Consider the following 25,269-nt stretch of genomic DNA (forward strand, 5'->3'; position numbering starts at 1 on the left):
TCACGACTGACAATGGTGACAGCAAGATGAACAGAACATACTGCACATTTAAGGTGTTTCAAGATTAGGACTTTCTTTAAGACTGCATTAATTGATTTTTTTAGGCCTTAGGGGGAAGCACAGAAACCTGGAAACACAACAATGACATATTATCTACCCAAGTTATTGTGACTATGTTAGCAAACAACGACATATTTACACATCCAGCCGATACACATTAGCATTCATTTATAGTCATCAGGTGAATGTAAGTCCAAGTCAAAAATTTCCCTGTGGGTTCATTCTATTACACATGATTAAATACAGATTAATGCAGCTTTAAGGCTGCACCATAACAGGGGTACCAGTACAGCAGTGCTATCAGTAGTACAAACTGCCGGTAACTTCTCTAACATACTGACAGTGGTGGTTAAGACCCCTGCTTTTAAAAATCCTCAAATGTCTTGAATATTAACATTTTGAGTCAAACATTTTAATCACAAAGCAGACATGGCTGGTATCTGCAATGACTCAGTGCTGTCAAATATTCAGTATTTGGCAGTGAAAAACTAGTAATGTTCTTTCGTGAAATCTGTTGCTACATGGTTCAGAAAATAATGTCTGGAAAAGGCTATGTAGAATATCTGACTCCCACAGGTTTTACAGTATGCTTTTTAACACATTTGCTTTGTTCATCTTTGAATACTCTCTTCACATTTTTTATATTTGGCTATGCAGCTACCAGAATTACGGTGTTTCTACCGTTATGATCATGTGCAGCAGACGCTGGTGCCAACAGGAAGTAGCCCTCTAGTAGTATTTCATTGGTCCAAAACTGGCTTCACTGCTCTCCATTCAAATCAGCGGGGTGACTTTGTCCAGTACTATACCGTCTATGGGCTTACCCCCTTGGGTTTCCCCACCCTGCTGTCTCTGTCTGTGTGTGGTTATGGGCGTGTCACTGTGGCTTCCTCTCTCCTGGCTGTTCTCCACTGGCAGAAGCTCTCACCTGTGGCTCATCCTGTAATCAACCTCCTCAATGAAATACACTGGCTCTTCACCACGTCAGTAAACCTTTAGTGGTAACTATGCTGTGGCTGATTTCAGAATCTTGTCAACAGAACTTAGTCGTTGGAAACCCTTTTTGCCTGTGTTTAACTGTTTGTGTCTCTGCCTGCCAGAATCCCAGCCTGTTTGAGGATGCTGCCTGCCTGCCTTAAATTGTTTGCTGGAGGACGCAGCCCATCAAGCCGGAGCCTGCCTTGGAGCCCTCTCACCTGTCTGCCCGCTTCCCACACCCCAATCCACTTCTTGCTACTCTGAAATAAATCTGCTTGAGTTAATTACTTCTGCCTTGTGTCCACTCCTGAGTCCTTTTCAGCCACACCTAACCGGAATGACTTGCCAGAGGTGTATACATATACGTTTGTTTGTGTGTGTGTGTGTGTGTGTGTGTTTATAAAGGCTTAAACTCAGAGGTACCGGAGCAGCGCTCCGGCACAAATTAAGCACTGGTAGTAACCTTTATGTTTTAGGACATTACCTGAAAAAGACCATTTTACATCTCAAGGTCATTTTGTAGTTAAATAAAGATATATACAGTATATATACACACGTTATTCAAAAGTGTGACGATGGAAACCGAAAAAGCAGAAGCACAGAATTCTTCATGATCACATTGTATCCAAGGAAGGTTAAATCAAGGGCAAATGTACTCCATTGAAAATGCTTGAAGACGCCTCTTATTAAGTATCAGTCCAGTTGCCTTTGACTTAACCTTTCTTGAATAACTATGATCTGGATGACTGAGACCCTTCACAGAGATATCACATTGTATGGTAACTAAAAGCAAGGACACTTCTTCTAATGCTGCTGTTCTCTGCCCTAATTTACCTAGTGTTGCAAAGGGTGGTTAGTTAGTGTAAAATATGGCAAAGATGACCCAGTTTGAAGCTTGGTTAAAACATATGGCATCTGATTAAACTGAGAAACATAAAGAAGGCATACAGGGAGGGAGGTGAAGTGAGAGTGAGTGAGAGAGCAGGGAGCGCGAAGAGATCAACAAGAAACCAGGAGTGAAAGAGAGAGGATGGAGTAGAGTGTATTAACCGCCTGTGTGAATACACATCAGCATATATGTGTGTCAACAAGTGTACAGCAGTGGCAGATAAGCTGGAATCATTTCTCCCTCCCTCCTTCCCTCTCTCTTCCTCATCCTGATCTGTGGGCTGCCATCACCATGGAGACGCTCTGCCTCTGAAACAATCCGCTGGAGAAATAAATATCTTGTCTGAATGCAAGGACTGAGGGGCCGTTTGTGTGTGTGTGCGAGTGTGTGTGTCTGTGTGTATTTGTGTGTTTGTGTGTGTAAATGTTTTAAAGGAGGTGCCATGCACATTTTACCCACCATCATCTCCAACCCAGTCAACAGTGTGAAAAAAGACAATAAATCTATTCACAAGTGGAAAAAAAATCCGCAGACAACAGATGAGCAATGGCCCTGAAACTTACCCAAGATTTTATCGCAAGTACCTCCTACTAGAACATTCAGTACCTCTATCTGTAATGTTTTCAACTTTGACTATTTATATACCAACCTCACACACACACACACACACACACACACACACACAGATCTAAGTAGGCTACACGCCTTGAGTAAGTCAATAATACTGTATGACTCAAGCCTCCATGAAACGCCTATTGCTGCATGCTGGCTAGCTAGCACACTAAAAGAGCTATAATACGCATGTAACATGGGATTAGCCTCCTAAACATAATCTCAGTTTCAATATGGAACCAAAAAGATCAAGGCAGTGTGGGTGGCGGCTGAGGAGGTCCACTTTGTTGCTGATGCCATGGTGACCCATGTGACTAGTGGCGGCCTCTTTGTGTGTGTCTGTGTGGTCATGACGGGGAGATGCGTATAAGCAAACACATTCTCACTCCCAGCTCGTCACATATGGACGCATGGTCAAAACCCTTTGGTGTCACTTTTGAACACACTGGGTCCCCCTTTGGCATCATTTTCTGGCCTTTAGGTCTCCGCGGTCAAGTTAGCAACAATAAACATCCGGTTAGACTTTCAAAATAAAACATTCACATTGCAAAACATCTCCATTTTTAAACAACACATTATTTAAGTTGTGAAACGTTGCAGTTTAGTTAGGTTTAGTCACCAAAAGTACTTGGTTAGCGTTAGGAAAACATCATGGTTTGGGTCAGTTAACTTACGTAAGTTAAGTAACAATAGTTGAGTAACTTACGCAATTTACGTAACCTACGTAACTTAAATAAAAACATTTCAAGATTCAGTGTGTAATATTTAGGAGAATTTATAGACAGAAATGCAAAATAATATGTTTTCAGTGGTGTACCTTACAAAATAAACCGTTATGTTTTTATTACTGCCATTTCTATCTCCATAACCGCGGGTCCTCTTACATGGAAGTCGTCATGTTGCACCGCCATGTTTCTACACAATGTCCGGGACATTAAAAAAAATTCCTTCTGCATGAATGGTTCTGATTATTGACAAGTTAGCACTTAGCATTAACAAATAATAGACTCTACCATGTAGAGTATTTTCATGCACAAGGATTTAAGAGAACAACTACATAACTGAAATTAATATTATACTAGGGGTAAGCTCTATATAATACTATTATCTGAAATTCTAATGAATACTAATATTGGCCCTGATCAAACCTTAACAAGACAGAAAACGTTTTTATTTTTTAATCAGTTTAATTGTTGAAAAGTTACAAATAGGCCTACTATAAACAATCTGAAGGCAGACATAAGCCAAAAGTGTAACCTATAAATATATTAGTATTATACTAACATTAAACTTTTTATTGTTATAATAAATATACACAATAATAATACACAAATTCCATGTGAATCCAGGTGAAGCAGAATGCATGACCTGCAAAGCTAGTACATACGTGTCAGTGTCAAATAAAGGTGGTAGCAACATGCATACGTCTGCCTCCTGCCCCAACTGTGCTCTTTTTGGAAAACCAAAATATAGTCACCCTAGTTATGGGGATCCCCGGTGCATTACAAACTGACGCTGATGAGCCTTGACCAAGCGTCCATATCCGCAAAACCGCAACATAGGGAGGCTCTTAACACCAACTTAATGTAATGTAATGTGTTGCCATGGTACCCACAACCACAGCAATGTTCATGCAATCAGCTGTGTTGCCATGGGAACAGTCATCTCAGGCTGGTTGAAAGCAAGAAAGAGAAAGGAGTATTTTTCTGTCTAAACCTGAGTGTTTACCCACTTCCCCTAATACTGTCTTTCACTTTCAGATCAGTCTCTCCATCTCACCTTGGGAGTAGCTCGTCGAATCACACATCAATAGGATTCATCTGCCCGTACATTAACCTGTGCCTTCACAAAGACTGACGCATGCTGTGAATTTACAGCAGCAGAGGCTGCTCTGTTTATCATTTTGTAGGCCTATCCCTGTACTATTGATGTAGCTTTTATGTGCCGTTTGATCCCTTCTCATGTCAGAATTCCCCTCTGACTCTGCTGAAAAAGAAATTAAAAATAAAAAGGACTGGGATGAGCTACTAACAGAACCTCATGCGGCTTCATCACAGCCATATGCAGCGCTTGTGTGCGGCTTGCTCACCAACTGTTCCCCAACTAATCGCTGGCTGTGAGGGGACTTTATTTTTTAGTAACAGAGACAATGAATCATCAGTGGCATGGACACAAACCCTCTTTCCCCCCTTTTTTTCCCTAAAATCTCTTCAAACGTATTTCAGAGCCATTCGATATGACTGTCTTTTTTATCTCCAAGTGAAGCTGTAAAGGGACACAAATTCCCTGTCACTGCAATGCAGAGATGCAAAAAAATATATATCCCTGCTGTGCATGTGGGTAAGGACGTCTGTCGTGCACACACACATACTGTATCAGGTTTGGATGGGTGACTCATAATCTGGGATGACTGCAGAAGACCTGCCTCTGAAGAGTTACCAGTTACTGATGACATGTGTAGGATAGAGGCAGTGACTCTGTGAGGAGCCTGTGCAGCTATAGAATATGGTATATTATGGTAAGGCAGAGAACATAAGAGCTGTGCCACAAAATGAACAGGGTGGCAAAAGCTTTTCACAAGGGGGGGGGGCTATGTGTGATTACAATACAGTCAAAATCCATAATATTTTCAGGGTGCAGACATACGAGAGCAAGGACATTAGCCAACACAATACAATTTTAAAAATATTAAACAACATTAAACAACATTTTAAAAACATGACAGGAATTGTTAACTTCAGGTTCACAGAGTTTGGAAAACATTGACCAGATTTGAATGAGCAAAGTCAGGTCACCAAAGTCACACTGCCGTACCATCATATTATTGTGTTTCTTTATAACAACAAAAGATAACTTTTTTTCAACTTTATTTTGTTTTTACAAACTGTGGAGGCCAGCAAAACTGTTTCGCTACAAATTACTTTGATTTGATTGATCGTTGTAACTGACCATCTTGATTCATATTTAAGTATTTAGATTGATATAAATGAGATTAGTATAAATGTATTTGTATTGTCAAATATAAAAGTTTTTCTAAATTCTAGCTTAGTCTGCTAAAAACTGTTTTAAAATTTTAAAATATGTGACTGCAGGTATAATCAAACTGCAACTGAACAAAAGAGGAATATTAAGAATAATTTCCATAAGAAACCCAGTTGTATAATTTATTAACTTGTATGCTTCCTACATTACCTACGTGATCAGCTTGAAAGCTGGTGTCTCAAACAGTGTCATAATTAAACATTTTGTTGGTTCAGTATCTGATCTACATCTACATTCCCAAGTGCCTTGAAGTAGCCACAAGCTAAAACCTTTTCTGCACGATTAGTTTGAATTCACTTGAGTTTCAGCTCCAACATAACAATAACTTTGCAAATACTCTTTATTGGGACTGAAACTGAATTTAAAAAACATCCAAATTCTAAGCACAAGTAATTAAGGCATTGTTTATTTATTGACCCATTTATTGCTGGTGGCACCGCTCTGACAGCAGAAATGCACACACAGACTGATAGAAAAAGATGTAGGCTCTGAATTGCTTTGAGCTTTACAAGCGAGTCCTTCATGTGATCTGGACCCCTGTTGAACAGGAAACATCAGACAGCTACCTGTGGAGTCTGAAGTAGGGGACCACCAAATCACAGAGAGCCCTCTCTCATTTTAAATGTGAATAGGTAAGGACACTGACCTTCCAAAGTCTGCAAACCTCAAATACTCATGTATACTTTTTTCGACTGTAATCTCAGAAATAACAATGTGTCTTTAACAACACATGAACAGTCATTTAAGTCATTTAGTCATACTAAAAATGAAGGAGGCACTTTGGGGAGTTGTAAAAAAGCTTTCTAATAATTTCTCAGATGATCTCATCTTACTTCTTGCAACTCATCAGGGCATACTTCCACACAAAAGGAAAACTCAAACAACTACACAAATTCGCTGGCACAAGTTGTGCTCACGATGGTCCTATGACCGAAACGTTCACCTTTTTGCATCTGAAGAACCTCTTGTTCTTATTTTTGTCAGTAAGAGGACAATATTTCCTTTGATATGGGACTTTTTATTTTGGCTACACACACCTGACACCACCTCTTGAAAAAATCTCAAACTCAAGAGTGCAAACCCTTTCAACCCCATTTTTATGAGCTAATATTTGAACAAAATTCATAAACATCTTTAGAGCAACACTGCTGTTGGGTACATTAAAGGAGAAGTCCATCAAAAAACACTTAATATTAAAAATAGCTGTTGGCCATGTACATTGCACAGCTTGGCAGGACACTGCCCAAGTGGTTTTGTATCTTACATTAATACAGTTGGTAGTCTGTGATAAGAAGAATAAATTAGCTGGACTGATATATCAGCTGATATTAGCTTATTGCAGATGTGTTATATCAATATATATGGCAGGTGATAAGTAACAAGGAATTGCGCAACAGAAAGACATGTTTATGCGTTTATATAAAGAATTTATATCAGACAATAAATTAATCGTTTTCGAATTTTTTCTCTCCCTCAAATATTGATCTTGGTATCAGCCTTGAAATTCCAGTATTAGTTGTGTTATGGTCTTAACTGAATAACATCATGAAATAATCATGATAAAATAAATGTTAGTAACAGTGAAATGTGTAATAAATTACACACACGGCACTGAACATGTCGTGAGCAGAATATACAGTGTAATAGATAGATTCACCGATAAGTGAACATTCCAATAAGTAAAAGGCCATGTGAAATTTTTATTATATTTGGTTATTTCTCTGGCATTCTAATGTCCCTCACAGGTATTAGCCATAAACAGGGAGATGCTCAATATGAGTAATCCTGTCCTTCAACACACTAATCCTCCTCAACAGTAAGTTCAAGAAGAAAGAGAGAGAGAAGGGAAGTGGAGGACAGCAATCATTCTCAGTGAGAATGGACTCCTGTAGGAGCATCAGAAAGTGATAAAAGTAAAAGAAAGAATAACAAAGAGGTGAAAAGCAGAGAATATTCTGGAACAAAACATGAGGTATCCACATAGTCCAGACAGAGACCTCGGTGGAAAAGAGGTTAACAAAAGAAAAGAGATGTAACAAAAATATATAAATAAAAGGAAACGAAACAGGAACTGACTGACATGACGTGTAGTCTGACCCACTTCTAGGGCAAGGAAGGGTCTTTGAAAAGAGACGGCCATTTGTGGTCTAGATGTCGAAAAGCACAATGAAATGGCCTTGCCTTCTAAAAAACAAAGCCAGGATTTATTAAACAGCCACTTTTATTGTGTCCATTAAGAAATGCAATACCACTGCTCTCCTGGAAAAAAACATTTTATAGGTGAAATAGGATGAGAGTAACATGCTTGCCTTACATGCATGAGAGGCAGCACTGGGGTCAGATGGCCTGCAGAAAAGGTTTCCCATTAAAGGCCCGGACTGAGCGCGCGCAGCCAGCCCACAGACATGAAGACAAACGTCTAGTCAGATTACATGAAACCAAACTCACTACAAAATATTAATCATCTCTTACATCACATCTACCAGTGCAGCATTTTATATCAGCGCGGGGATTTGAGAGGGAATCTGAACTCAAGCGCACATACACAGTCAAACAAATAAGACAAAACATCCCTTTCCCTGCAACATCCACACACAAACAAGCCCCTTTGCGTCTCATCCAAAACCACTTGGAGCACATTTTCTCATTATCCTAGCGTTCCTGTCCTCTCTGTGTGACAGGAAACAATGGATGGCCTGTAGAGCTCTGCATGTGTGTGAGTGTTCGCGGTGTATGCATGTATTTATGTATATGCACGTTTGTGTGTATGTGTTTGTGTGTGCCCCCCAAGGTCAACCAGCCCCTAAACAAATTTGAGAGCGTGACTCAATGGGACCTCCCATCTCCGTCCATCAGTGCTGACAGGATGGCATGCTTATCCAGCGTGCATGCAGCCCACTGTGGCCTGTAGCTATACAGGACCGTGCAGAGACATATGGCCTTATTATAGTTTTAGTCTCTGGGGGTGAGGGGATGGAATAGGTGGAATTGTGTGTGTGTGTGTGTGTGTATGTGTTAGGCTGTTTCTAGCCTCTAGGGTCACCACCAAAATCCACCGATCCAAATTCTCTACTTTTGCTCAGTCGAATGGAGAAAATTGAATGGCTGGTTGGAAAACACACTCTCAACACACACGCACAGCACAGTAGCGTCCCAGGTGTGTGCCTGAAGGATGATTGAGAGCTAACCCTGTGCCTGATAGCGCCCTTTGGGGATTGAAATATTCATGGCTGTGGTGTTATTGTTATCTCAGTCCCGTTGGTGGCGGAATCCTAAACGACAAACCCAAGTGCCCCTGATATTAAAAACAGAAGCATGAGTAAAGACAAGCCTACATTTTACAGTAATGCATCATCCTCAACCTGGAGATTAATGCAGTAGTTGCAGGGGAGGTTGCGTAATGTTTCCCTAGTTCTTCACGTTCCTCAAATTCAAACTGACAGTGAAAAAAAACAAACAAAAAAAGAGAAAATGTTAAATATTAGGGGGGAAAGAGGGATAAAAGGCACATTGTTTTATAAGCTACAATACATCTAGTAAGGAGTGACATCAGTAAGTCTAAGCTTCTATTAGATTAAGAGCAGTTAAATGTCATGCTGTAATGACACGACACATATGTGTGAGTTTGCACGTGTGTTTCTGTGTGCTTTGGTGATAACCCCACTCGTGTTCTTTGGCTCTTTTTTTCATTAATCCAGTTGTCCCCAAACATTCAATTAGCTGTGAAATCTCTGATCAATGTGAAGAGTAAAAGCATGGCCCATGAAGTTAAATGGGGATTAATTATTGAATTCCAATGCTCCTGCTTGTTCTGTAATGTGCTAAAAAGCAAAACAAGGCGGTTCAGAGGAAGAGGGAAAAGAAGGATGTTTTCCTTTAAAGATGGCTGTGGGTTAAGCTAAAGATAAGACAAGATGTTGTTATAATTCTGAGAGCTAATGTCTCAGTTCATCTTGTGTTTTAAGTTTTTGTTGGCTAATTAAACTACTTAAACTCTTTCAGGGAACTTTTCGGCATCTCTGTGAATATTTGTAGTCCATGTTGTACTGCACGGTGCTTTACCAACTAAATACCAAACTATACTTGTTTCCGCTCCTGTTACTTTACTAGCCATTTAATTTGGCTCTGAAAAATAAGATTTCATCTGCTTTAATTCAGCCCATCTTTTTGCATTGTGTATCATGCCCTGTTTCTGTACCAAAGTAAATTTCAAATCTTATAAAACAAGGTGACCGTGGCGCATTGCTTTTCCATTTGCCATGTTTTTTCCAGCAGAGAAGATTGTCTTTCCTGGACCTGGGCTCAAAGTCAAAACAATATTTAATCAAAAGCACTGATTGTTTATTTGAAGTTACAGCTCCCACAAACAAATGATCTGTGCTGAAAATATGATGGGAAAGCAAACCTGTGCATTTTGCAGGGCAATTGGCAGCCTTATCCAAAACATTTACTCCTTACTCAAATGACCCCCCTCAAGGCCACTTAGTTACTGTTGCTACATCTGTCAAGCTTTCTATTCTTGCATGGCAAAAAAAACAGTATGCATCACTTTTACAAGAGAAAAGTAAAGATGAGGAATCACTAATGAATTTGTCTAACGCAACACTAACACAAGTTTGGTTGGTGTTGCTGAGGTAAACTTCCCTAAATCAAATAAAGAGCAGGATATAGCCACTAACTAAACTCTAAACACTTAAATAGTAGCATCTTGGCTCCCACAGGGTGGATGTTCCAGCCCTGAACATAGTTAGCTAATGACATCCCGCCTTGCCTTTTGAAATAATGCTAGGTTTCTACTGCATGTAGTGAACTGGTTAGCTTGCATGCTAACATTTGCAGCTTACATTTAAGCAGATAAACACACAGTTTAATCCATTCCTTATACCTTTGCTCTTGTGTTTTTAGTTTTGTAAAGCCCTTTGCGCAATGCTTCAGCGTGTGGACAAATTTTAGGCCTAGTTACAAACTATGATTGGATTTTAGTTTCACCAATATTTGTTTTGTGCTTTCTCCTGAACATGCATCTCCTTAGCATTGACTCACTTCAGTATTTCCTTGGAGTGGCCAGTGTTGGAGCTCTTTTTGTCAGGTGTCCCGAGACAGCTTGTCTTCAGCAGGGTGTGTGGCCCCCGGTCCAGCATCATGGTGGAGGTCGCTGTGGCAATGACAGCCACTGCATCACGTACCCTGGCCTCGATGTTGTAGTCCCATTCGTCATATGACACGGAGATAAGCCCTGGGAAAGAGAGAGAGATGGAGTGAGGTGAGAGGAAGGGAGAAGAAGAAGTAGAACGAAATATGGAAAAAGATGAAAAGGAGCGAGTGAGAGGCAGAAAAGTGTGGACAAAAGAGAGGGAGAATACAAATGGGCAAGCAGAGGCACAGTGCAATGAAAAATAGCCAGAGGGGGAAAAGATAAACAAAAATTAGAGCATTTTAGAGGAGGCTGAAGAGCAGCAAATCACTGAGACAAAATTAAGAGTGCAATAATACCTACAATATTTTAATTTGTTCTAAGCCATAGTGGAGTTGTTTACTGTGCTATTTTTAAAAGAAATGCTCATACAGGTTGAAGAAATAGCTGAGTATGAGCGTCAGTCGAGACCATGATCATTCCTCAGCTCATTTTGTTAAGCTTGGCTTTCCAAGCTTGAGGAACTGCTAGCTATCAGATGTCTGCATCCATCTCTTACACCCATAAATAACTGCATTTTCTGCTCATATTCCATGGCTGGTCAATATCACTGGGAATTCTCCTAATGATTGACTCCAGTGTGGCCATAAGCTCAGACTATTATAAGAACTGAACTGAAAAAGTAAAGCTTGTCAGTCCATATTTATCTCATACTTAGGTGAGGTTTTGTGTAATAAGTTGGTGTACAATGATCAAATATAAAAGTGAACTGGCACACAAATGATTGAGTCCCATACCTGAGGTTAACAGAAATCAGTATGCACCCTAGCACTGACTGCCACAGCGTAGTGCAAATACACCAGAGCATTTGCATATATGCATATATGCAAACATCCCCATCTGTCACTTTTGCCCAGATTTCAAAATACTTTTTACAAAACGTACTACATAATGATGTAATACAGTTTGTTCAACAACATGAAAAAAGAGCAATTTTTTAAGTTTGGACACTTTTGGTTTTACATCTGATTCCCTGTCTAAAGATTAGATGAGGTCAGTAAATTACATCCAGCAAAGGTGGGAAACTGATCCTGTCGGTACAGCCTTTCATTAAAGTTGTACATACTGCATATGCTTAAAATCAAAGTACTTCAAATATATATTGGTATGAATCAATGACATAACATACTTATATGTTGACTGCACAATCAAGGATACTGTGTTCTCCAGCGCTTCCAAAAATATTATGATTTAGGAGGTTAAGTGTTAAACTATGTGTGTTTAACTAAGGAAGCACTAATCCAATGTTTTCTCTCCTGACTCTGAAACTTAAACTCAGGTTTTTTGCCGATACTAAGTACCCACCGATACCAGCACCCTCTTTTTCCCCATGTTAAAAATCTGTAAACATCACTGCATGAAACTCTTTGTGATCACTTAGTAACCTAAGGTCTGGAATTGCTGTGGCTCTAAAAAAAATTAGTTGACAGCCCACAGTCACTCATGTATGTAACTGCAGAAACTCTGCATTTTATAAAGACATTAAGTGCCTTTACATGAGAAAGGACAGCAGAGAGATGGGGAATAAAATGCAACAAAGGTCCCTAGCTGGAGTTGAACTGACCTCGGTAAGGTTCATGATCAGCACCTTAAATTCCTCTTCCACAGGGGTGCCCCAACATGAATCAACTATTAAGATGTAATTCTGAGAGAAAACTACCGTGCAGAAACGAGAGCATCCCTGGCAGCATGTAGATTATATTTTACATCATGTGCCCTGGGTTGGGTTTAGAGGGGAAATGTTTGGATTGCTTTACAGTTAAAAAGAAGATGCTTAATGGTGCAAAGCAGTAAGAGGACACCAAAGCTGAACTTTATTAAAAGCTATACTGTATAATGACAAGCATAACTGCGCCGGAGACCTCATCACTCCAGATCAGGCCACTAAAGCTGTCAGTGTTTATGAGCAAACCCTGGAAAAATCACTCTGATGTTGTTGATCATCTCCAGTTGCCCTCACTGTCCCAAAAAAATCATGACCCAACCTGCAACAGGTACAGGTTTATGGAAAGTGGTCTCAATTTTGAAAACTGCTAATAATAGCAGTGATTGTGACAGATGTCTTATTTGTTTACTCTATGATTAAAAACCAAGCAACATAATTAATTTGGCAATGGTGACTTAATGTTCAAAATCTGACATTTGGCACTTAATGAGATTTCTCTGCAAAACCTTAATTAGCTGTATTGATGATATGATTATCTCTATTTAAAAGGGTAAGACCACCTCCATTATTCAAAAAGATATTTTATAATTTTGCCCTTCGATAATGCAAGTTAGACTGTCACAAAAATAAAGACTTATTTTAAGCATATAAAATCCACCCTTATCCCGGGGCTAATTATGGACTAAGAGCCATGTTTCCATAGTAACAATCCATGACACCTGCAGACCAGTGGGACTAAATGACAAAAATGAGTGAAACATGACTCATAATTTGTGGTCCGCTAACAATGTTGTGGAGTGACCCAGACAGACGAGATAGCAGAGGTACTGAGATCTGCTACTATAAAAAATTGCATCTTTCTGAGATTTTATGCCACTGGTTTTTATATTGTTGTTAATTTACCTAGAAGGCATAGCAAATTACAGAAGTCTTAACTTAAGATGGTCAAGAACTACACAGCTTTGTGCAACAGATAAATTCAGACATCCATCTGAAGTCTGACTAGTAGTTAGATTCAAGCCATGGTCATCTAAGCCTTGACTATACATATATTACATAACACCTACATTACCTTTGCACTGTATGTTTGACAATGTACTCATTTCAATAAGTATTGCTGCATTAGACTATAATGACGATGTTCATATACGTCTGTTTATGTATTTATGTATTATGGTATGCTTGTTGTGATAGATATTTCTCAATTTAAATTGTACTAATCTATGAGTCTATATAATAATAATAATAGTACTAATAGTGTTTTGAAATTTAAATTTAAATTGAAAGTCTGTCTTTCTAAAACGGGTCCCTGGTGTTTGGGTGTACCTGTAGGGAAGACAGAGGGAACATGGTCTGCATCTCCAGCCACCAAAGAGGGCACGATCCAGGTGAAACCATAACCTGTGAGGCCCACAGAATGGGCCACCTCGAAGATAGTGGTAGCCTCCTCCTTTGTGCAGTAGAGCAGAATAACAGGACTCTGCAGTTTCTTCAGCTGATTCTGAATCTTGGAGTCTCCGTCATCCACCGACATGTCCAGTAGGAGGACCTCTTCTAGCTCCCATCCCACAAAGCTGTTGTCGATGGTACTGCGGATCTAGATAGGAAAGGGAGGTGTGATTTAAAAAGTGTAGGCTGCACAGTTGAGTTGTTAAGAAGAGATACTAGAACAAACTTGACTGAGATGTCTCCTCCTCCAGCTCCCAGATTGCAAAACTCTTCAGTCTTTACATGTCTCTTGGGAGTAGGACACAGTGGTCGATTTAAAAAAAAAAGTTACAGGAGATTAGGTAATCTCTTTTCCCAAATCTTCCTCACACACATAGAGGAAACTCTCATAGAGATAGTGTCTGTGTGCAGCAATAAGTCATTTTTAAGATTGTGGATCCTTATATATGGCAGTTAAATATATATAGCTGTGCCTTAAGTAGAAATCAATGCAAAGTGAGTTGTCCAAGTTGAATAACAGGCAGAATAAAAAAATTCTGTGAAGTATCACATGACAACACTCATTTTCTTCTGTATTGAAAGAAGAAACCTTGCTTGAGAGAAAACAGCAAGATAGAGTGAGATTTAGGATAACTGGTTGCATACATAAGATTTACTTTAAGTTTCTTTCTCTGCTTAATTCATCTGAGCTTTGAGTTGTTTGTTTTAAAAATATTTTTAAATATAAGATATAGATGTACAGTAGGGACAGTAAACTATACCAGTTGATATTAGACTCTATACATTATATACATTCAACATAAAGCTAATTTGACTACTGTGAAATGCTCCACAGAGGAGTATGGTCACTAAATATCCTCATTCATAATATACTCATTCATAATTTCCATTTAGATGATTAATATTAATAAATGTTTTTTTTCTTTTAAACCAGAGTGTTACTCTAACTTTGTTCAAAGGCAAGACACTGCCATTGCAGCAACATTATTAAGAAATATGATTAGCTGACTTTCAATATCTTTTTATTCTTTTCAGATGTGTTTCTGGTGTTCAAAGTCACTCAGGATCTCATACCATCCCCTTTAAAGAGTCTGTTCTCAGCCGTGGAGATATGGAGGCCAAAGCCTCATTGAGTGGCTGCATTCAAAAAGACAAGTTCGGCCAATCTGCCTTTTCCATTAAAGCAATCAGAAAATGGAACTCGCTCTCTTATATCAAACCCTGCAGAAGCATATCATTTTCAAAAGCTTGATATTATGGCTTAAAACCAGACAGCCACGTCCTCAGTGTAAGGATGTTAGGATCATTTTATCAGTTGTACATTGTCCAAGCTAAATAAACAATAAAATAAAGTGCTGCTTCTGGAGTCAGTTTTTATCAAATGAATACATTTATCTTAGCAGATCACATTCTTCGCCATTTTCAGCCAAAACTTATTGCCAAGAGGTACTTAATGTATAAAGGTTTGCTGTATTGATAATGTAGCAGATAAGTGGCAGACTGCTATATGCCCATAGGTACATACTGTTTATTAGTTTATTCTACGAAACGGGTGCCATTTGGGTCAACATTGTTTGATGAGATGCATAAATCACAAAATAATTTACCAAAATGTGTTTCCAAAACTTGAAGCTATAAGTTCAAGTGTTCTTGTTAACATGATCAGAGTGTCTGTATGTTTATTTACCTTGTTGACAAAGTCCTGGTAGCCAGGGTAGTACGTGGTGACTATGGAGAAGATGTACCAGTCATACTCCTCCATGATGTTCAACATGACAGAGGCCTGTTGCTCAATGGACGGACCAAACTGGAAAAACATGGAGTGGTCGTCCTGGAAACCGGAGACACAGAGCCAATCAGCAAACAAGGTCATGAGTCATACAGCATAAGAGAGAACTGGAAGGTAGGGCATGATTGTGGAGCGTGTCCAGCTACTACAAGCCTCAGGAACAAATATAGTCCTTGGCATTGTGCATTCTCCGTCGATGCTCCATAATGTGCAACAAGAGGACATATTTTTCATTCATGAACAGTATTTATGATGTTTTAAACAGAGACTTTTACTTCCGTGTAATGTCAAAAAAGGTTTTCAATTAGTGTGAATATTCAAACACAGACAAGGTGACTCATTCTTTGTCAAGCCCTATCAAAGCTATGTTAGCTCATTTAGTATGCTACAGAGAGCAGAACAGGTAAAATAGCCACCTGGTTCAATGATATTTAAAGTAGGGTACCAAATGTGTGGACAGACATATCTGTCAAAACATTTTTCTCCAAGGAGAGAGGAAGAAGAGACAAAGTAAGAAGCCTGATGTCTGGTGCCATGGATTGGTCAAGGTCAGTCACCCGTGTAAAAACCGCCAAGCAACTCATCGGGACACAGAAGTCAAGATGGATTATTCACGAATGTTAGTGACCGGAGGCGACACGGCAGAGGGGCTGTAATGAAAACAGCATCGTGTCAGGGGTCCTCTGTGTGTCAAGAGTGAAGTATAGCTACTGTTGAAAGCTGACTGAGATGACTGGAGGTGTCAGGCTTAAACTCACTGCTGTTTAACTGTTTAGTCTACGCTAGACTAAACAGTTAAACGTGTAGTCTACGTTAATAAATGTTTAGATTAAAGGAATAGTTCAACATTTTGGGAAATACGAAAAGAGTGAAATGACAACACTTTTATGTTTCCGTGTTAAACACAGAGCTGCAGGACGTGGTTAGCCAAGCTTAGCATAAAGACTGCAAACGGACAAGCTCTGTCCATAGTTAGGAGTCGTCTCGGGTTACGTATGTAATCCTTGTTCCCCGAGAAGGGGAACGAGACACTGCGTCGGTGACGACACTATGGGAACACCTCTGGGTGCGGCAGGGCTGAATTATGAATGAAACTACTCCAATCCTATTGGTGTTGCTAGAACGGTAGCGTATGACGGCATAACCGGAGGCATATATAAGCACGTTGGCACACAGGACACATTAGCCCTTTTCTATGAAGCAAGGCACTCCAGGCGGGGTGAGGTGTGGCGGACCGACGCAGTGTCTCATTCCCCTTCTCTGGGAACAAGGGTTACATACGTAACCCGAGGCGTTCCCCTTTGAGGGAACTCAAACTGCGTCGGTGACGACACTATGGGAACGAGATACCCACTTAGGCCGCGCCGAAACCCTGCCTGCCCCCAGCGTACAAACCTGAGGCACGACTAAGAGGAGAGCGCACGGGTGCCGGGTGCAGAAGGAAGGTCCAGACTGTAAAACCGGATGAAAGTGTGAGGGGTGGCCCAGCCAGCCGCGTCACACAAATCCTGGAGCAATGCCCCTGCGAGGAGGGCCCTAGAAGCCGCCATGCCTCGAGTAGTGCGCCAGGGAAATAGTCTGAATGATCCAGTTGCTGATGGTGTGTTTAGAAGCGGGGAGCCCAGCCTTGGGGGACCCGAAACACACCAGCAACTGGTCTGCTTTCCTCCACCGGGAAGAGCTCAGAGTATAAATACTCAGTGCTCTGACAGGGCAGAGCAGATGAAGTCTCCCGTCCTCCGCCGTCACATGAGGTGGGGGATGAAACACCTGCAGCACCGTGGACCCGGCCAAACTGGACGTAACCTTAGGGACATAGCCTGGACAAGGGTGCAGGATGGCCCTGACCCTCCCCGGGGCAAACTCCAGGCATCGAGGAGAAACCGAAAGTGCCTGGAGATCCCCCACCCTCCTCAGAAAGGTGATAGCGAGGAGAAAGGCCATCTTAAGGATCTTGCGCATCCTGTGGGCTCCACGGAGGAAGCGCACGACCAGTGGAAGCCTCCCCAAGGGCCCATCACTCAGAGGGGCGTGGAATGCTGCAATGGCAGCCACATACACCTTGAGTGTGGACGGAGAGAGGCCCGTGGAGGTGCTGGAGGAACTGCAGGTAACTGGGTCCACTGCCCGTTCTCTACACCAGGTGGCGAACACATTCCACTTCAGGCCATACATCCTTCTCGTGGATGGGGCTCCTGCCGATAGGCCCGCCTCCAGGAACTGCGCCCCCTCAGGGGCCAGACCCACAGCTGCCACAGGGCGGGTGCTGGTGAAAGATCCGGCCCTCCGCCTGGGACAGCAGGTCTCTCCTCAGAGGGACCTGCCAGGGCGGGCCCTCCAGGAGCGATATTAAATCTGAAAACCACACTCGTGCCGGCCAAAACGGGGCTACTAGTAGTAGGCTGATGCCGTCCTGACGGTCCCGCTCCAGAAAGGAAAGGCATACAAACGCAGCCTCCGCCACGTCTGCACCATGGCATCCAGCCCTAGCAGGGCTGGGGGCGAGAGGGAGAACCACAGGCGACAGTGCGTAGTCTCTCGAGATGCAAACAAGTCCACGTGGGGCCGAACCTTTCGCATAATAACTCCACCACCTCAGGGTGGAGTCTCCATTCCCCGGGCCTCAGCCCCTGTCTCGACAGCAGGTCTGCTCCCTGATTCTGGGTCCCAGGGATGTACATCGCTCTGAGGGACAGCAGTCTCTGCTGGGACCACAGGAGGATCTGATGTGCCAGTTTGCATAACGGGCGCGAGCGCAGACCCCCCTGGTGATTCAAATAGGCCACCACTGCCGTATTGTTGGTTCTGACAAGGACGTGGCGACCGCGGAGGGCGGGCAGAAAACTCCTCAGAGCTCTGAATACTGCCAACATTTCCAGGCAATTTATGTGCCAGGAGAAATGATGCTCCTGCCAGGAGCCTCTCGCAAAGCGGCCGTCCATGACTGCGCCCCATCCCGTGAGTGAGGTGTCTGTCGAAATAATGTTTTGGCGCGGATTTCCCCTCGGGGAGAATCCCTTGGATTTTAGCCACCACTGCAGGGCTCTCATGTGCAGTAGTCCAGAAGGTATTATACTGGACGCTGCTGCCAGGAGACCCAACACCCTCTGAAAGTGTTTTACAGTGATGGCGCTGCCTAGCTGCACTCTGGTCACTGAGGACAAAATGGACTCAACGCGTGGGCCCGCATCGTCGTTGAGTCCCACACCACCCCTAGGAACGTAGTCTGCTTGGCGGGCATCAGCACACTCTTCTTCGCGTTGAGCCGCAGCCCCAAACGCTGAAGGTGGGCGAGGACGACATCTCAATGCCGAACCGCTAACTCCCGAGACTGGGCAAGGATGAGCCAGTCGTCGATGTAGTTTAATATGCGGATGCCCTGGAGCCTGAGCGGGGCCAGGGCTGCATCCATGCATTTGGTGAACGTGCGGGGAGAGAGTGCTAGGCCGAACGGAAGAACCCAATATTAGTACGCTGCACCCCCGAAGGCGAACCTCAGGAACTTCCTGTGAGAGGGACGGATGGAGATGTGGAAATAAGTGTCTTGCAGATCTATCGTGACAAACCAATCCTCGGATTGGATGTGACTGATGATGGCGGGGATGGTGAGTATCGTGAACCTGAATCTCCTCAGAGATTGGTTTAGGATCCAAAATTGGACGCAACCCTCCGTCCTTCTTGGGAACTATGAAGTATAGGCTGTAGAACCCGGCCTCTCTGACCGGCGGGTTCTATGGCCTCTATTCGAGCAGAGAGAGAACTTCCTGTCCCAACACCCGGCTCTGCCCTGCGTGCACCGCAGTCCAGACCACCCCGTAGAATCTGTGGGGGCCAACCCGGAACTGCAGCCTTTAGCCATCCACTACTCGAAGCCTCAGGACCTCTTCCCCCGGACCCGCCGAGACTCGCTGTGGTTGGTTGAGGGGGATCCCATGAAGCGACGCTCTGCCTCTGGCTGCGGCGGTAGGCGCTGGACGAGGGCTGCGGCCGCCTCTCCTGAGCCGTCGCCGTCCTGGAGCCTGACCGGCGTGGGAGATACTGCTCAAATGCCTCTCCCTGTGTTTTAGCGTGCTGAAACCTGCTGACGACAGCATCCACTGCTTCGCCAAACAGGCCAGTAAGAGAGAGGGGCGCGTCCAGGAGAAAAGCTTCTCCTTCCCCTGGATGCCTGAGAGGTTGAGCCACAGATGGCGCTCCATAGCCACCAATGCTGCCATGGAGCGGCCGATGGAACGGGCCGTCTCCTTGGTAACAGGGAGAGCTAAGTCCGTAGCTCTACGGAGCTCGGTCAGGTCCTCCTCAGAGGGACCCCCCACTAGGTCACAGTCCCGAAGAAGATCGGCCTGGTACGCCTGCAAGACGGTCATCGTGTGCAGGCAGGCACCAGCACGACCCGCTGCCATGTAGGCCTTGCCCACCAAATCGGATGTCATCGCTTGGTGTCGGATGACACGTGACACGCTGATTCCTGTCACGTTGCCGTAATCCCACCGAGGGGACGTAGACAGCTGTGCGGTGGAGGGTTTCGGACAAGGGAAGACACACTGTCGGAAACGCTTAACGGACATGATCACTGCTGCTTTACTAGACTTCAGGTAAGACGATGATGATGCAATAGTGGAGCTTCCAAGCATACTCAGAGTGCCTGCTGAATAGAAAGAAGCTAATGTGTCCTGTGTGCCGGCGTGCTTATATACGCCTCCGGTTACGCCGTCACACGCTACCATTCTAGCAACACCAATAGGATTGGAGTAGTTTCATTCATAATTCAGCCCTGCCATGCCCAGAGGCGTTCCCATAGTGTCGTCACCGACGCAGTTCGAGTTCCCTCGAAGGGGAACTACAGCTATGCTAGCCGCTCTGTGAGGCTACAAATAAGTACAGCAGTTATTTGAGCTAAATGCTAACGTCACATGCTCACAATGAAATTGGGATCTGTCTTCTAATCTATCGCTCCTTGAAGTCCAATACCCTAGCTGTTATCTGTACAGTTTGAGCGTCACAGCATGACTAAAGAGGACCACAGAATATGTTTTTTTACTTTAAATGAACTTTAAAATTTAAAGCTTGAGTTAAAAAAAAAATCTCTCTTCAGTGATTGTTTACATTATTCTGTATATGTTTGCAATTTCATGTTCATGTGTATTCACAGACATGAACCAAGTGTACCCATCCATGTGTGCGATCGGTCATAGGCCTACATGTCAGTCACGCAGGAGGCTGAGCACTCCTCGCGTTAGGTGCGCTACCTCTGCTCTACATCAAAGCCCATCCCCCCCTTCCTCCACTTTATTACCCACAGGGAGGCAAATAATCTGTTACTTACTTTTCACAGTAATGAGGTAATAACAATGCAGTGTCAAGTGATCGTGGAGGGATTGGCAGTGGTTGAAATGAGGGGGGATGGAGAGTGTATGTGTGTGTGCGCAGGCTGAAACCTGATGTTTTACCTACATTGACAGTAAATACACTCCACTCTGCTCAGGGAGGTAATGAAGGCTTGGCATGAACAGCTAATAAACCATTCACCTCTCACCTCACACTTCCATCAAAATCAATCATTGTTTGAGCAATTCTGCTTCAACATGTTGAATGTTCAATGAATTTCAGACTATAGATAAATATCACATGTAATTTCATATTATTATTCCATCAATGGATCCAGTTTTAACCTTTAACCATGTTCACTATCCGTCCTCCCACACAGACACAAGGATGAAGCTGGTGATATTCTTTACTGTTCTTATTGTCAACAAATCCCATGAAAAGACCAAAACCAATAACGAGTTGATCCTACTAACGTGTAGTGTCTGTGGAGGCAAATTTGTAACAGCAGATTCCTCTGTGGCACAGACCTCCGTTGTTGTCAGAAAACTACAAATTAAAAATACATCACTAAGCCACACAGGGTGACACTGATTTTCCTTCATTATGAAGACCACTGTGGTTTATTTTGAGTCGATCCCACAGACACCATCCTGTTGCTGTAAATACTCAGTAGAACACCATGTGTATTTATCTTGTGTTAAAAATAGTCCCCAGAAAATGCTGCTCCCAGTTGAGTAACGTTTGCTAAAAACTACAGTATCCAGCTGTTTTGGGGAACTTAATGAGCCTTTTTTCAAAACTAAATTGCATATGATGCGTCATCAGGAACAAATTAGCTTTAGGATGGGTGCCATAGTCAAAAATTATTATTTTCTCATTTACCTCTAGTGGTAATTCACTATTCAGATAGTTTGGGGCTTTTTGCCATGATTTTGAGAAATGTTTGAGAGTTTCTGCCTCTGTACAGTCCTGTTATTCTGCTCTACTGGACATTATATTTAAAAAATTTCAACAGCAACATCCCAGAAAAAAAGGCTCCAGTTACTGTGGATAATTAACCAAACATACTGTCAGCAGTTAACACAAGGACTATTTCTTCCGCACAAGGAAATAGCCTTAATTTCTCATTATTTTATTTATTAATTATGTGTGAATGTGGGGGTTTTAGCATCCTGTGAGATTTAGCCTACATTATACAATTAAAAAACTAACATGGTGGTTATTTTAAAAGCTGTTGAGTTTAGATTTGACTTCTTTATACCTTTATTTATGCATGTAGCATTTCTCCACCACTATTGTATTCCAGTGGCAGTGAAGAACAGATTTTAATACAGCCTTTATTGATAATTTATCAGTTTCAATGAGTTTTTCAATGCTTTGAGCACCACCACTGAAATCTATCCATCCATCCACCTCCGTTGAATACTGAACAAAATTTTAAAGGCAAACCTTTTGTTTTTGCCCCCATTCATCATTAGCTGACATCAAACATCTAAGACTTTCTCTATGTACACAAAAGACCTATTTCTCTCATATATATTCACAAATCTGTCTGTCAGCATCTAGATATGCCAGACCTGTGAGGTGGATGGATTATCTCGGTAAAGGAGAAGTGCTCACTAACACAGATTTTGACAGAACAAAAGTGTTGTGTTCCTAATTTTGTTCAGTGTGTTTGGGTGGCTGTAGAAATGTCAGAGACAAATATCTGATAACCTGGACACATTAAACCAAAACTACACTACATTTCCAAACGTTTTGGGACGTCTGCCTTTACATGCACAGGAAGGTTAATGACATCCCATTCTTAATCTAGGGTTTAATATGGAGTTGGTCCACCCTTTCCAGCTATAACAGCTTCAACTCTTCTGTGAAGGCTGTCCACAAGGTTTAGTAATGCATTCATGGGAATTTTTTACTGTTCTTCTAGAAGCGCATTTGTGAGGTCAGGCACAGATGTTGGACAAGAAGGCCTTGCTCGCAGTCTCTGCTCTGCTTCTAACTGATTCTGTGCAGGCCAGTGAAGTTCTCCACACCAACTCGTTCATCCATGCCTTTATGGATCTTGCTTTGTTCACTGGTGGTCAGTCATGTTGGAACAGGAAGGGGCCATCCCCAAACTGTATGCTGAAGCATTAACAGTTCCTTTCACTGGAACTAAGGGGCCGAGCCCAACCCCTGAAAAACACCATAAGCACCATAATCCCCCTCCACCAAACTTTACACTTGGCACAATGCAGTCAGTTCTCCTGGCAACCGCCAAACCCAGACTCGTCCATCAGATTGCCAGACAGAGAAGTGTGAGAATACGTCTCCACTGCTCTAGTGTCCAGTGGCAGCATGCTTTACACCACTGCATCCTTTGAATTGCACTTGGTGATGTAAAGACTGGATGCAGCTACTTGGCCATGGAAACCCATTCCATGAAGCTCTCTATGCACTGTTCTTGAGCTAATCCAAAAATTGACGACTTCTGTGCGCTGTACGCCTCAGCATGCACTGACCCCGCTCTGTGATTTTATGTGGCCTACCACTTCGTGGCTAAGTTTCTGTTGTTCCCAATCACTTCCACTTTGTTATAATACCGCTAACAGTTGACCGTGGAATATTTACACACGGTACCACGCTTGAATTCACTGAGCTCCTGAGAGCGAACCATTCTTTCACACGTTTGTAGAAGCAGTCTGTATGCCAACGTGCTTGATTTTATACACCTGTGGCCATAGAAATGATTGGAACACCTGAATTCAATGATTTGGAGGGGTGACCTCAAACTCTTGGCAATATAGGCTATCTACAGCCAGATACCACTAGGAATTTGGCTGAAATGACACTCCTCAGCTGGACATATATTTTCTCTCTTTAACATGTGGAGCAGTCTTGTGCAGATACCACCTCTCTCTTTTCCATCGCAAAGTTACTCTGCTGTTCTGGATCTTCTTTCATTTCTTCTCACCTTCTTACTCACTCTGTATCCATGTCTCCTTCAACCTTCCTAAACTTCGTCTTCTTGTTATCGCTCTCTTCTGATTCTTTCCTCCTAAAAGTGGGCTTAGAGAAGTGTAATCACTTGTAAGACCAAACCTGCCATTCAAAGGGATCATGAGGGCACTGCTTACTTCAATCTCTCCTTCTTAGATTACAGCTAATCATCATCTCATTCTACTTTCTCTTTCATATCATAATTACCCCTATTTCATTTCTGTCCTTCATTCATATGTCATTAGTGTCAGTGTTTTTTTTCTCTTACTTTCCCTTGACCCCTCCCTCACTCTCTTCCTATCTTTTTCCTCTCTGTCCTATGTTTTTACATAATGTCCTGCAGCTCCATGACTTCATTTCACAGAGGTGTGAGTTGTCCTAAGGGCCACAGTCTGTGTGTGTGTCATTACTGGAGCTTTCCCGTCTGCTTGCTTTTCTTGCCTGTCGTTTCACATCATACACTACTCAACCATGAGCCCTACAAAAAGGTTTGTCACCTAATTTTCAACCTCTGTATCTGTGACTCCTTTCTAGAAGTTGCAAGACAGCTGTCTGTGAGGTGGGTTACATTTTGTAATTTGTGCTGTCAGATTTGGTTAGTTTTGAAAATGGACTTTTTAAAAATAAACCACAACAAAAGCAAGGACTGAAATGTGTTGAAGATGCATTTTACAAATGAAAACCTTTTGAGTCAACATATTTTTGCAAATTGAATGCTGACTAAGCCCCGTCCTCCTTAGTTTCTGTTGCTACCCTGCCAAACTTTACATTTGAACACGGCACATGTGCGGTTTACAATATTTTACATTCAAAAAACAATAGGTCCTTGATTTCTGACAGTGGTAGACAAAAGTAGCTTCTCATTACTAGTCTACGTTTGTAGATTTTGATGATTGAAATGAATCACTAGCTAATTAAGCTAACGTTAGCTCCTTAACAAGGTTAAAGGTGACCTATTATACTGCATTTCCAGCCCTAGATGCTTCTGTTTATTTGAGACTCAGCCCCCCGCAAAGCCCACTGTCTTCTGATTGGCCATTGTCTAATGCTTTTACCAGGTTGCTGCAGGGATAGGTCTGCATGTTCCTTTGTGGGCGTGGCCAGCATTCTCTGCCTGGAGCAAATGACCACATTTGGAAATTGCTTGGAATGACATCATACCGAGCCATTAGTAGAAAAAACAGTTCAAAACAGAGCGTTCGGATCAGGGGGATATCTGAGGTTTTGGCTCACAGGGATTTCTTTTTAATACTTTTATCTTATCATTTGAAACTTTGGTC

The 25,269-nt window shown here is 42.4% G+C and overlaps 1 protein-coding gene and 1 long non-coding RNA gene across 3 annotated transcripts in view; one reads left to right on the top strand and one right to left on the bottom strand.

Annotated features, from left to right (window-relative positions):
• Positions 1-25,269, bottom strand: part of grin2bb (glutamate receptor, ionotropic, N-methyl D-aspartate 2B, genome duplicate b) — a 92,259-nt gene that overhangs the window by 24,411 nt on the left and 42,579 nt on the right. For both annotated transcript variants that reach the window (XM_046048335.1, XM_046048336.1), the window contains 3 exons: positions 15,578-15,721; positions 13,768-14,038; positions 10,625-10,817 (listed from right to left, as the gene is read on the bottom strand). In XM_046048335.1, the coding sequence (XP_045904291.1) occupies positions 10,625-10,817; positions 13,768-14,038; positions 15,578-15,721 (608 nt within the window). The remainder of the gene's footprint in view (positions 1-10,624; positions 10,818-13,767; positions 14,039-15,577; positions 15,722-25,269) is intronic.
• On the top strand, positions 858-1,325 carry LOC123970336. The gene is made up of 2 exons (XR_006824935.1): positions 858-1,061; positions 1,161-1,325. It is a non-coding gene; the product is annotated as an uncharacterized LOC123970336 (long non-coding RNA).

This window comes from Micropterus dolomieu, linkage group LG04 (assembly GCF_021292245.1).
Source record: "Micropterus dolomieu isolate WLL.071019.BEF.003 ecotype Adirondacks linkage group LG04, ASM2129224v1, whole genome shotgun sequence".
NCBI classification, from domain to species: domain Eukaryota; kingdom Metazoa; phylum Chordata; class Actinopteri; order Centrarchiformes; family Centrarchidae; genus Micropterus; species Micropterus dolomieu.